Raw genomic sequence first — 14,141 nt, 5'->3', positions numbered from 1 at the left:
AAATAGGATGCCATAAAAGTTTGCCATACAAGTTCGGTCGCGGATGAACCGACCGGATGTTGGGAAGGTAGTGGTACCATGGGAACGGAACGGAAGAGAAAGAGAAAGATTCAAATAAGATACGGAACAAACTGGGTTGCTGGAGAAGGGGGGGCAGAAAACCAACAAAACTGCAACAACAAACGGGGGATAAGGATACAAATGTCCAGAACAACGAGAGCTGGACGATAAAAACCGAAGTAATAAAGGTTAGAGAAAAACGAAAAACAACATCCAACATTTTCCCAACCAACAACAAACGGATCGTAAAAAAAAGGATGAGGGGAAACTCTTAAGAATTTTTTTTTTGAAATCATGATCAAGAAGTTAAACGATTCTTGATTTTGATCGGCATACGCAAGATAAATTGAACAGAGTGTTTTTTATATAGCAAAACTCTAAAAACCATAAACAACTTTGGTATCAAGCAGTTAGTAACGGAACCGTTTGTTTGTTTGTGTTTGTACTAACAAAACATCAAACCACATCACATTCACGTGTCCATCATCATCAAAACAGTGTGATATTGAGGAAAACGAAAAGTTGGGTTAAAGTTAAATCAAGAGAAACGGAAGGAAAAACCACACAGTGTGAGTGTACATTACACAACTACATCATACAGGTACTAGTAGTACATCACGCCGTTTAGTACACACAATCAAATCATATGCACAAACACGCACGCACACACACACACGCGCACACTCATACAAACACATTCGCGCGCACGAGTACAACAACGAAACAGTCACACCAAAGTGCGATGGTGTTCGGGGAGTGGCGGGCCACAGTCAGGGTAGCCCAACCTCAGGGGCTCAGGAAGTCAAACACTGTGTTTGTGTGTGTGTGTGGGTTGTTGGGTGGTTGGGGTGGTGTATTGAGTGGGCGCTTTGCTTGGGTACTTTGTTGGTATGCGCCAAATTGGTGGACATCTATAAACACACACACGCACGCACACGCGGAATCTAGACGACAATAGGTATTGGAGGCTTTTGGTTTTGGTTTGGCCTCGAGCGCCACGGTGACGCGGAAGGGCAACATTTACCTGGTTTTGGTTTGGATCGTTTCGTACCGCAGTGGCTTCCGCACTGCCAGATACCGATCGACCGAGATCCACATGAAGGTGTAGACCGAGATGGACCAGAGCGTTACCTCCAGGTAGCCGACCATCCGGCACACCACATCCCCATAGATCCATTCTCCACTGAATGCGGGATAGACCGAGAGCGATACGATGAACAGACCGCACAGCAGATCGGCCACTGCTAGCGACAGTAGATAATAGTTGATAACCTCATGGGGACCTGCAATGACCGATAGGCTTAGAGTATCGATTTACGCCGAGGGAAGGAACTGCCCGGAAAGCTTACCCTTAAAGTTAAGATATGTAGCTACTACGATGAGGTTCGAGATGACGATGGCGACCGCTAGGATGAGGATGATCGTGGCCTGCGTGAGCGCCTCCAGGGTTGAGCCGGTTTGTAGGTGACTCAGCCCATGCATCGTAACTCCTGAAACAGAGACGGGCGAGATAAGCATTGCACCCACGCCGCATCACTGCGTCACCGGATCCGGGATTACCTCACATCCGGTCATGACGTGGCGTCGGCGATGGGCACAATGCGTACTAGCTCGAACCGTCGTCGCTGTCCGTGCGCTCGTGCTGTTGATTCGCCGGTGGTCGATGGGTAACGTTAAAGCGATGGGACAAACAGCTGCTCATCTATTGCTGAACACCGTCCTGTAGATTATAAGCTCATCGTTCGTGCACAAACTAGCGAGAGATGAACTGCGGCGTTGGTTTTAGTACAATTGTACTAAAACGTTTAAATGGTGTTTGAATGGAAGAACGTTTGATTTTTCTGCGGTTTTGGGTGGTCGCATTAAAAATTAACAACACAGCAGATCTGTGGAAAAGGAAATGGAAAAAAAGATTTACTCAAATCTTTAATTAAGTATTTTGTTATATTTAGTAAGAGTAGTATACTAAGAGATAGAGGTTTTGATTGCTCCCGGACGTTCGATGAAATTATGAAAAACTGTTTTTGTTTCAGATCTTAACTTTTAATCTCATGCTTGTACACATTGAACAAGATGTTACTGTTGAAGTTTACAACATAATTTTAAGTATTTAAAATCTATCTCTCTTTCTGCTTAGGTTCATAATAACACATACAACAAGAATTAAAAATACTAATATACAAGATACAGCAAAAGCAAAAACTAATGTACAAAGTGTACTAATTGTTTTAATTGATTTTTAATGATTGATCCCTTACGATTGTGTGTGAATTAAAGAGAATTTAGAGACATTAAAAGCAAATTCTACTACATTGTAGTTGCCATAGAGAAATGTACTACCGCAATTCGTTTTTATAGCAAGATACCATAATTGAAAAGTCATTGGGTTCCCCAGTGGCCATTCAAATAGTTTCCCAAAAAATCATTAATTGCACGTGCCGGCCCAAAACACGCACCCATTCGGTACGTGCTCAATTTTCATCATCACAAACAGCAAACATTTCGGCAATTCGGTTTGTGTTTCGTGCAATGGTGAAATAATACGCTCTGTCCATTTGGTCCGGGGTTAGTATCACACCTTCAGTGAGAAGCACGCGAGTGGCCCGTTGGAGGACCCACCTCAGGAGGACATTGTACCTTGATGGTCACCCGTTTGCATGTTTGATGTCTCCAAAGACCACAAAAAAGACACATCTGGCACCGTCATTTGACCAGACAGCTCATCATCATTAATGTCGGGCCAACGTTTTGGGAAATTACTACGAATTGTGAACCAAGTGGTCTACATTTTTATTTTGTCTTTAAAAATTCCTTCGAGTCGAATAAAGAAATTAGGAAAATAATAAGTGGAAAGCAATTGTTGGCAAACATTTTCATTTTTTTTTCTTTTCAGTCACCCCTTTCTAACTGGGTTGAAATCATCTCCCAGAGCCTTAATCATCGCAACACATTGTAAATCATTGTAATTATGGTGCGAATAAATATTCCACCGGTAGCGATAAAAATCTCTCCAAAAGCGTCGATAAGTCCGGTGGGGACCCGCTATGTAAAAAGGGTGCAATTGCATTTACCTAGCCTCGCCGGCCAGTGCTAGTAGTGAACGGAAAAGCGCCGTTTCCGGTTCAAAAGCACTTAATGAACGGCCGGTATTAAATGCAATTGTATAATTGTTAAATTATTCATGCCACCGTTTTGCCTACCACGGTCCAGGATGCTAGTACCTGGTCGTACCAATGCACTCCCAATCCTATTCAGTAAACAGGACGGAAAAGGTGACAGAACGAGAGAGAGAGAGAGAGAGAGAGAGAGAGAGAGAAAAAGAAAGAAAGTAGTTGAAGTAAACGCACACGCCACAAGCGCTTTACATTAACTGTGCCGTGCGGGGTAACGTGTAAAAGGACTTTGAGCACGCGTCACCGCTGGTGTTGGGGCAAGCATCGATCTGGATGGTATGATTTTATTGCATTCTGGCACGCGCATGTAAAATGTGTACTAGGGGAATACTTTGCTACCCGGCGAAGGCTCATTTCCATGGAAGAATGATTATGAAGGATTGCAGCTGGCTGGGTGAACGATAACGAGAACGAATTAAGCTGGACGCGGTATGCTTAAGAACAAGCTGAGTAAGATATTAAGCAGAACAAATAGAGGAACAAAAAGCAAACCCCACGCGTTTATTTATATTAAAATCAATAATTTTACGAGCTTTTCTATTGCACTCGATAATCAAATAAACAAGCGGTGCTAAGCAATCAAACCCGTACTGAGTAAATGAGTATGAAAAACGAATTTCAAAGGAAATGAATTTTACCCCATAAAAATACACCATCATATCCTGCAAGCTGATTTAATATCCACCCTCCACACCCGGCTTTCAAACCAGCTGCCAGCTGGGCTCATAAAATTCCAACCCCACATACACCCGAGAGGTGCAATTCCGCCTGCGCGTAAACTACCAGGCGTCTCCATTTGACATTGAACGCAGCAGCACGCGGACGACCGATAGCAAAAACGTACAGAAAACCGCCCCTGTATCGCATCAAAAATATGTTCTCACCCTTCCCAAGGTCATCACGCGCAGGTGGCGGTGTGTGTTTTTTCTTCTCTAATATTCACCATCAAAACGATAGCGAATGTATCACCGCGTCACTTATCATGAGGGAACAGAATCGCTCTGCTCACCACGCCAATAGCAAATAGCCCAAACGACTCAAACGTCATAAATAAAGCTTCCCATTTGCTGACAGGCTTGGCTTGGAAGCAAAATGTGATTTGGGAATACGATGTGCGAACCGTTTGATTGCAATCGTGGCACAGATCGTGTTTATCCCTCCTTCTATTTTTCTCTCTCTGGCCCGCGCGATTTACATCGATATTTGCGAAATTCAGCAGCCCAGATAGACATGTCACACAATCGACATTCGTCCTTGTTAGCAGCTGTGCATGTGTGCGCTTCAAATCCATGCTACAAAACAACTTGTCGACATGAAGTCCTTCGAGGATACCGAACCGAAATTTTGCATATGATAAACGGTTACCGCGGTTGAAGTTGGTGCACAAGCGAATGCCTTTCTTCGATCGATTGCGGAGCAAAACCGATCGATTTGGACCCGAGCGCAACACACGCTGGGTGGGACACATTTGTTGGTAGTTGGGCTGGGAAATGGTACGGCAATTGTTAGTGGAAATGGTAACGGTACGGTCCGGGCCGGCTAATCAGCTAGCCAATTTTATGGTGTAAAATCCACGCCGGCTTGTTTCAATGGTGGGTTGGTGTATCGATTTTGCATATGACATGATGTAAGGAGGAAACAACCTGTGAATGTAAACACGTGTTGTGATTGTGCCAATCGGAGTTGGTTGGTGTAACGCTGGGAGACCATCCTATGCCCTTAGAAATAGGAATGATAAAATGGGGTGAACGATACATGCATGCAGTGGTAGGTTAACCATGTTTGAGGTTAGATATTGTATTGACTCTTTTGAAATTATAAGACGAGATATTTTTCACAAAAAAGAAAGTTATTGGGTAGAAGAAAAAAATAGTGTATCGATATACATAAACCAATACAAACCATAAAAAATTAACAGAACAAAACTTTAAAACAAAAAAGAGTAATTAAATTAACAAAGAAAGAACACAAATAGAAAAAAAAACAAGGAAAAATTGGAGCGGTGATTGTAAAGCAATAGAGACTCATACATTTCCGAAAACAAAAATATTATATAAAATTCTTGCTAACCAGATTAGATTAGAGGGAAAAAGAACACAAAGTTAAGGTTAAGAACATAAGACATTCGTTCATGAAACGGATGGTAACATATTAGCAAATGAGTACGATTAAAGAGACAAAAAACTTTTTTTTATAAAAGTGGAACAAAACAAAAGAGAGTAATAAAGCGATGGGAAATTTGGTGTTCAAAATAAGGAAAACTCAGTTGATGAAAGGAGAAAAGTAGAACATAAATAGGAAAAAAGAAGAAAAGAAAGAACTAGAAAAAGAAAAAAAAAATAAACGAAGAAAGATCAGTATATACAGAAAAAGAAGATAATGATGATGAAATATAAAAAAGAAACTTTCAATGACTCTAGACAATCGTAGCTCAAAATATGTTTCAGGTAACGTGCTGAACATAAGTAAAGAATTTGGATAGATATGCATAAAATAAGAAGGAGCAAAGGAACAGAAAAGAAGCAGATGAAAGAGAAGATAAAAATGAAAGAACAGATAGGAGATATCCAATACTATAAAAAATATGAAGATATAAACCTAATTGCTTTTATGTATTCCAAATCCTTCGAATTCAACATCCACCAAATATTTTGTAGAATAATAATTTGTAAAATCAACACACCATTAACACTTTCTTTTCCTACAGGAAGAACAAAGAAAAGAAAACAAAAAAAAGTGAACACAGAAGCTTATTCTGGCCAGGAATCATCAAGGAAAAGCCTGGTATGTGCAGAAATGTGTCGCACCGAACCGAACAACCGGATTGCACGGCTCATCGATTCGGGCCTATCGTGGAGAAAATGAGCAGCAATCGGCTATCGGATATCGGATTGTCCGCTCGGAACGAACAGGGTTTTTTTTCCTCCTTTTTGCTTTGTTGTGGTTGCTATGCTTCTCTCGAGCGAAAGCTCAATGACATGCGTAGCACGTGACCATACGCCTTCCCAATCCTGGGAGGCAGCAGCATTGACCTTGGCCTGAAAATGAATGCTATCGCTGCACGTACAAACATAGCAGCACACACACACAATGATATACAGGGAGCATCACATAAAGGAGGGTTGGAAATAAATTCATCTGCAAGAAGCAAGCGCGAGCCCGAGGACAGACAGCAGGTGAAGTACATAAAATGCATAATCACACTGCGTGCACAGGAGGAAAAGCTCGGCTCGGTAGGCTTCCTTCTCAGGATGGGCCCACTGTGATGCGGGGTTAGGGGAAAAAAGGTCGGTTATCTAAAGGTTACTTGCTTGCTCACACGGCTACGCTGCTCAGAACATTTTCCAGGTGCAACAAATGAGCGGAAATGAGTTGCGCCATTTTCCCGGCCGAGCGAGACGAAGCGAGCGATGGATGGAAAATGTGGAACATCCTTATCGAGTGCGCCCACAGCTTCCGTCCCGGGGGCTGCTGTTAAGGTTTATATGTGTGAGTGTGTGTGTGTGCTTCACCATAAACGAACGAGAACGACAAACGGTATGACGTCAGACGCGTCCTTTTTCCCTGACGGCGCACATTGTTAGCGCTTCAGTGGAAATTCTCATCCGCCCGTAATGAAACGAATGGGCCGCCTGCTTGCTTTCCGTTACAGTTGCCTCCCGGTTGCCATGGTGGCAATGGGTTTTCCTGCTTCCCGCTGTCGGAATATGCGTTCAGCGAGATGGAAAACTCCCGAGCGCCGGAGTTGGGGTGACGGACGGCAACGGACGAATCTGGCGATGGGGTGGATAGTTTTGCTGTGAAGTGAGTGTGTGCCGTATGTGTGAAGTGTATGTGGCGGTGGTGATATCGGGGCTGTTCAGTGTATGGTGAGCTGAAGTTTACTAATTATTTTTAATTGTTCTCAGCTTTCCATACCACCTCCGAGAGCACTTTGTACGGGAGAGATATCTGTATGAAATGATCCTTTCAATTTTCGTTTCTTTTTTTCCTCCTGCCTTTTTGCTTGGCTCAGCCATCTTTTGTTAGTAACTGTCAATGTGAAACCGTTATTCTTTTCTTATCAGCTTTTTGAAAAGCTTGCAATGGTGCTTTAGGAGCAGCTATTGAGCGTGTGCTATTCTATGTAAGAATAATGGCGCAGAGCTGATAAATATACGAATGGTGGAGTGAAAGCTAGGAGATAATTGCTTTTTCACAATGTAATTTGGTAGTTTCATTCGACATTATACAAATTCATGTTAGTAATATGATTTTGATATGAATATTCCTCTAACGAAAATTAGGATCTACTACTGTAGGTATTTTTAATTTTTCATCATATTATTCGAGTAAAAAATATTTTATTAACAAGAGCTGTTTTAGCTTCAAGTTAAATTCTTTATTTTCTTTTCTTTGGTGCTTCGTGTTCAATCCATTCTTATATCATGTTAAAGAAGAACAAATAGAATATTTCCCTTTTTTGTAATTGAAGCGCACCATTGCTTCAACATTTTTCTTTTCAAAAATTTCAGAAAAGAATCAACTTCATCTTTGGCAAAAATTGGGAACGTGCTAAAGATTAACTCTGATAATAGTACTAAGACCCATCGCAATATTTTCACAATGCCATCGGTTAGTTTGTTCCTTGATAGGGTCGGAATGTTGTTTACTATAAACTATACCAAAACAAACAAAAAACTCAAAACAATGTCAAAGTCTGTGACAAAAACATTTAACGAAAATAATCTAAATATTACTATAATAAGCAAATTTCAGGTCATTAGTTAGTCAGTTACTACGAGCACAAGATACGTGAGTAAGCAGAATCACTCAACTCAGTAGAAGTGTAATTTGACATTAGCCCTAGTTATGTAGACGAGTAGCAAAGTAATGTTCCGGATAATGTAAATGGTCTTTTGAGGTGCAAAATTTCCCTTTTCTTGCTAAGATCATACGAGCAACGTTCGTGCCACCAAACCAGAAGCGGACTAGAACCGAAGACTAGAAAATAAGCCTTGAAGGGTAGGAAATAATTATTGTAACCCACTCGGGCTAGTGCAAAACTGTTTAAATTAAGTGTAGTGGTTAGTAGTAAACGCTGAAAAGCAAAATTCGTTCCTTCTATATTTTCTAATCACGAAAAACCATCAGGGAAATGGTCGAAGCTGGTATTGTGTTAGCAATAAACATATAATTGCCTTTAATTCTAATACATTTAGCACGAACAATAGCATTTGAATTCCTTCACAAAATCGTGCCTAAAGTGGGCTTTACGATAACTAACATTTGCGAAAATTCTCTCGCTTCAAAATATTCCTTTTGATCTTCAACCGAACACTGCATAGCACTCCAAAATCGATTTGTTTCCACGATGAAGTCATTTGCACAACTGTAGCACACTTCATTTCTCGTGCATCACCCACCAAACCGTGTGTGTGTGTGATGCAGTCTGCCAGACCAAAGGCCGGGAAACATGCCCACAGTGCGATTCTGCCGAACCGACCAAAAACGCTGGCAAACGGCCAACAATCAGCGCCATCCATTCCCACGCGGCCGACCCAGACTGAATGGTTGCTGCTGCCAATCGATTATGCACGTGATTTGTACAATAAGATGTCACCAACTTTCGCCAACCCCGTTTGTGCGCGCCTCCCAGACGACCCCCACCTTGTGGGGAAATGTCTCCATTTCCAATTTTTTATAGGAGGCAACTGGCCAGCTGTGGACGTGGTACGGAAATATGCTGGGTGTTTCATTTATCAATTATCTTCAACCCGACGACTTCTGCAACTTGGACGAGTTTTGCATCGGCCCCAACAACATTCCTGCGCTGGGGATGGGAGGTAGTGATTTAATTTTCCAAATTACCCGAAAATCACACTCGACAGGTCAGGTCAGCGTGTCCAGTGGGACAGCCAGCCTGCTGTTTTCGCACGGGCTGGTTGAACATATTTAATGGCGACATCAAAATTAATTTACGTAAACGCTATGGGCAGCGATCGGTTCCGCATCGCTTTCAAAATTCAATTCCCCTCCAGAGGGTTATTGTTGGTGGAGGGGAGAAAGGGAAAGGCTCGAGGAGGGACAAGCGGTTGTTTTATTTTGCCATGATGAGTATGATGACGCGAGCACACAGTGGGAGGTACGATGATGACACACTGGTAGGCTGGATACAATCCGGGAGAGTCAAGTGTGAATCAAAAAATCAATCAAAGGAAAAGTGTTTGATCAATATGGAGTTTTTTTTTGGGGTAAATAGACACTGAGCATTATGTGGAGAGCTTATCTGATACGCTATTTGGTACGAAATAAGCAGGAGGTTTTACGTGGAAATATGATGAACATAAAATTGAAGTCTTTTATTCGTATAACATTCAGCCAAATCTGCATAATGGGTCTAACTGGTCTCAATCACCCTTTTTTTCAATCACCATTCACTAAACGGGCGGTATAAAATTATTCCTCATTTTTCCTACTTCCGTTAGACCACTTCCGTTTCGCGTTTCACCCCATCCAAAGCATGGTCCAATCTACATAGCCAATGATAGTGCCCAATAACGGACAGACGAGGTCACATGACAGTGCCTTGTACGTGTCTGTGTGGAAGGATTGTAGGTGAAATTGAGCCACTGGACACACTATTGCAGACCTAGCACAACCTTACGTTCGCCAGCGAGAAACGGGTAACGAAAAAGTCAAACAGTTAATTTTGACAACGCCCGGGACAAGGAAAATCGATTTTCCCGGCACGCAACGATACCACCGGCATACCGGGTGGGTATGTGAGTGTTTTCCCCCCTGCACAGTAGTGTTGACAGAGCGGGATTTTTCACAGTACAAATAAAAACCCTTAACGGGATTTACCAAGAAGTTGATAGATTCTGGCAATATCTAGAATATGCTTGAACGGCAGTAGCTTTCTCCAAGCAGTAGAATCTGTTGGTTTGTTGATACTTTGAGGCTCATTGAGCCGCTTAAAAATATTGAAGGAGAGAATTTAATTTTCAAATAAGACCATATCAAGTGCAATAAATTCTACAGAACTGATCTTGATCACCAGTGCTGAAGAAGCACGGTGAATTCTGCAGTACAAATTACCCTCAGCACTATATCGCCTTAAAACGAGCCATTTCCTTGTACATTCCTCGGCAGGGGCCTCCAGTGGCAATAAATTTACATAACGTCTCCGGTACTGAATCGCCCCCGGAGTTCAGGAACTTACTGATACGAAGAACACCCCCCAAATATGCACACCCGCAGTGACTGGAACTTCCTCGATAAGTCGAAGTCGGTTTTTGGCAAATGGCCAAGCCTTTAAAGCCTTGCCCAAAGGTACAAACCTTAACCCACGCGCCTCCGAGGACTCGGAAAGACGGGAATGCAAATTTGCTGCCCAACCAAACGTCATGTCGGCGACGTTCCTGTGAGCTGTGGAATTGCCGTTTCGGAACTGCCTTTGGGCAGTTGGTTCGTGTTTGCTCTGGCTGATAACGAAAGAGGCAGACGGCCAACCACATTCCCGCACCGGGTGGGCACCGAATGTGCAGTGAAGGATAATGAGAAAAGTTTGCGTGGCTTTTTTGTTGCCTTTGATAAGTAAGCATTACAATGTAGTCTCTTTTAATTAAACGCACCCTAGGGAGGGTTTTGGTTGGGAAATTGTAGAGCGCAACGCAAAAAAAGAAGCACCATAGACTTCACGGGTGACATTGTAATTGAGCGTAGAAAATTGTTTGCCTATCGTATAGACGATGCTCTTCCCAGGATTTTTACTTTAAACTTCAAGACCTTAGCATGATGTTCGTAGTACTTGTTTAAGGCTATACTAACTTACTTTGGAACGCAAAGAAGAACTCGTCAGACGAGACAAATCCACCCCAAAACAGAAAAAGCTCCACGCCCTTCTCGCTCGCGAAAAGCCCTCGCCCCGAAAGTCCTTGGACGCGTGTTGCAGATACTTACCCGTGCTGTTGTCCAACGAAGCTGTCTGCAACAATCTGCTACTAATCCTTCAAGCCGTCCACCGTCGGGTTGAACGGGTAGTGGTACTCCGGTTGAGACCCCCTGTAGACCCCTTTCGACAGTTGTGAATGGAAGCGCCTCGATCTCGCCGTTTGCAGGAGTCGTTCCGTGACGTTTTCACTACACTGCCTCCATAACCTCAAACAGGACTCGCCCTGCACAAAGCTTTCCGTAGCACAGCCCAAAAAACAGGGGAGCTTGTTGTGTATCCCTCTTCCTTCACTTCACTCGCTTAAATTTTCCACTTTGTTTCGTGTATTATTTTCACTTCACTGGGTGATACCTTTCCTACAAAAGAATTTGCTTTTTCCACGCTAGTAGTCACACTGCGTTTGCTGAAACTTTAGGCTTCCGAATCGATTCGGGAAAAGCGCGAACAAACTCAGCACTCTGGCAACCGAAATTCGACCTCCATGTGGCGAGAGCCACGCGCTCGCTCTCACACGCTCACTCACAGCAAGCGCTCTCTCACTGCCGTTGTTTTTCGCTCCCGATCAGCCAGGACCTGCACACCACACACGCACACACACACGCACACACAAACACAATGGGCTCCCCCACCTTCTCTTGCTCTCCCGGTTTCGGACCGGGGATGTGTAGGGGGATGCTTTTTCTTCGTTTTCCCAACTTTTCCCGCTTTTAATCACTTGCTGGTGTAGCACTATCTCTCTCTCACACACACTCACGCTCTCTCACTAGCTGAGTGTGGTGGCTTTCATTCACTCACTTGCGGTTCGGTGGGCTTTTTTTCGCACACAGCACTATCCTTAGTGTAGGCTGCTCGTAGGATAATAGCGATGAAGGTAAAAGAAAGGGCGATATTACTGGGAAAGTAAGACAAATAAACAATTATATGCATACGTGTACTAATAGAGGATAAAATCAAAGTAAAAACCTGTTCTCGTTTGCTGATTGTAACAAAACCGATTAGCGCAATCAGTGGAAAATTCTGCTACACTACTATTAAGCTCTAATTGCTGCTTCAAGAAGACTGGCATTAAATGAATAATGGATATTAAAAAGTGGTAGATGCCAACTAAATGGATATTTACTAGAAAAGACTACATTTTTGCGTAGTCCATTTGAGTGGGAGACCTTATTCAAGCTTCGAAAAGTGATGCTGTCTGGAAGAGTCCTTTATCTCGTATAGTGGTATCCAACCCTTTCTTCCATCAGTCACCAAATAATACCTCTTCTTAGGGAGTATAAATCTTAAAGCTGCTATCTGCACCCTTATATGTTCCAACAATGTTCACACGTTTTTCACAACTTATTTCCTCGCCCCATCAGTAGCTTTTCTTCATTCACAGTCACAACCGTTCTTTTCGATCAAACAAAACCAATGCAGAAGTCCTTTTGCTTTTGCTTTCCCACTTACGCTCACTGCTTCCTACTCACTCTATCGCACAGCCCTTGCTGGAAGGCGGAAAAAAAGGGTTTAAAAAAAGTCTTGCGATACACACAGTTTTTAGCAGCCAACAAGCCACGACGACGACGTTTACGCTCGCTTCGCACTCAACGTACTGAATCGGCCGAATGGTCCGCGGATCCCAACCCGTGCCGCTGCTATCGGAACTCATTTTCGCTCGTGAGCTGTTGCGAGGATAACGCGAGCTTTGTACGCGGCAGGACTCAGGATAGGATCACGCTGAGTACCCTAAGTATAGCTCGAGTGAGTATTGGCTCGTTCGAAGGCTCGCCCGTCCGTCCGACGAAGCTTGGAAGCTTTGGTAGCAGGTTGCGTAACAGGGTACCAGCAAAGGAGGGCTTTTGGGGATGGTGTGCACGTGTGTGTGTGTGCGTGGATTGGCAGGCAACAAACAACGAACGTCCATTCCCTTACCGTTACTGATGGGAACACTGACCTCGGATTATGCGATGGTGATGGTGATTAGCTTTTTAGATAACCCGTACGATGCACACACACACTCATGCACACATCGATAAAGGTTTAGGGCAATGGGCGCTTTGTTGAATGAATGAATGCTAGTAAAGCGAGGGATCTGTGTTATTTTTTGTACGCTTGTTAAGTGATTCCAGCAATAAGGCAAGCTTGAAACATTGAATTGAAAAGCGGTAAAGGTTTTATGTAACTTTCTAGTATGATAGGTGGGTTTTAGTACAGTTTACTTTACAGTGCAAGTGTTTAACTTTAATAAAGAAATCCTTATTGTACAGGATCTGACTTATTTGGAGATAGATTAGGAATTCATTGAAGGATTAAGAAAACAGAATAAAATGCTAATAGTAATTTGGGAGAAGCTTAAACGTTTGACGCTACTTTAGTACTTGCTGATTTGCCTTATCTTTCGTAGCCCAAAAGCATATCTCTTCTGTTTTTGAATTTGAAGTCTTTGTTTTGGAGCTCTTTAAGACTTTGATCCCTTGCCTCAATCAGCACTTAAAATTACATATGTTTGTTAAAGTTTGAACATAACTTTTACTGTTTTAGTACACCGGTCCTGCCGTGTGAAGACCGGCGATGCTTTCACATCTACCAGTGGGCCGCCTCTATATAAATATGTCATTAAATGATATACATAGCTCATTAAATGTATTCATAGCTCAAGCTGCCATATTTAACTCAATTTTACAGAACCTTTTAGGATTTTTTGTGCTTCAAATAGAGTCCTGGGAATATCTCTAACCATAGCTTTTAGGGTTGCAGTATAATTGAATCTAGGTGAGGCTGATATAATTATTATCCACGAAGATATGCATATTGATCATCCCGAAAGCTGTTAAAAGCAAACCAATGCATTTACTAAACTCTGACAATACTTTGACACAAAAGAGGTCATAAATGTGAAGTAATCAGATCGTGCTGATCATATACCAATCTAATTAAACGTCAAACAACCGACCGAGGCCTGTTATTCTGTACCCAACAAAAAAAAAACTACA

The 14,141-nt window shown here is 42.6% G+C and overlaps 1 protein-coding gene across 18 annotated transcripts in view; it reads right to left on the bottom strand.

Moving 5' to 3' along the window:
- Window positions 1-14,141, bottom strand: part of LOC118512741 (G-protein coupled receptor 52) — a 40,030-nt gene that overhangs the window by 8,004 nt on the left and 17,885 nt on the right. For 3 of the 18 annotated variants that reach the window (XM_036057615.1, XM_036057624.1, XM_036057616.1), the window contains exons 2-4: window positions 11,178-12,061; window positions 1,410-1,946; window positions 1,085-1,343 (exon numbers count right to left, since the gene is read on the bottom strand). In XM_036057615.1, the coding sequence (XP_035913508.1) occupies window positions 1,085-1,343; window positions 1,410-1,578 (428 nt within the window). In that variant the 5' untranslated portion in view covers window positions 1,579-1,946; window positions 11,178-12,061. Of the gene's footprint in view, window positions 1-1,084; window positions 1,344-1,409; window positions 1,947-11,177; window positions 12,062-12,615; window positions 12,806-14,141 lie in introns of those variants that run through there. The other 15 variants (XM_036057618.1, XM_036057626.1, XM_036057627.1 and 12 more) reach the window with 14 other exon arrangements.

The sequence above is a fragment of the Anopheles stephensi genome, chromosome 3 (assembly GCF_013141755.1).
Source record: "Anopheles stephensi strain Indian chromosome 3, UCI_ANSTEP_V1.0, whole genome shotgun sequence".
Lineage (NCBI taxonomy): Eukaryota > Metazoa > Arthropoda > Insecta > Diptera > Culicidae > Anopheles > Anopheles stephensi.
The sequence above is the reverse complement of the archived record's forward strand: the minus strand, read 5'-3'. Positions and strand labels throughout refer to the sequence as shown.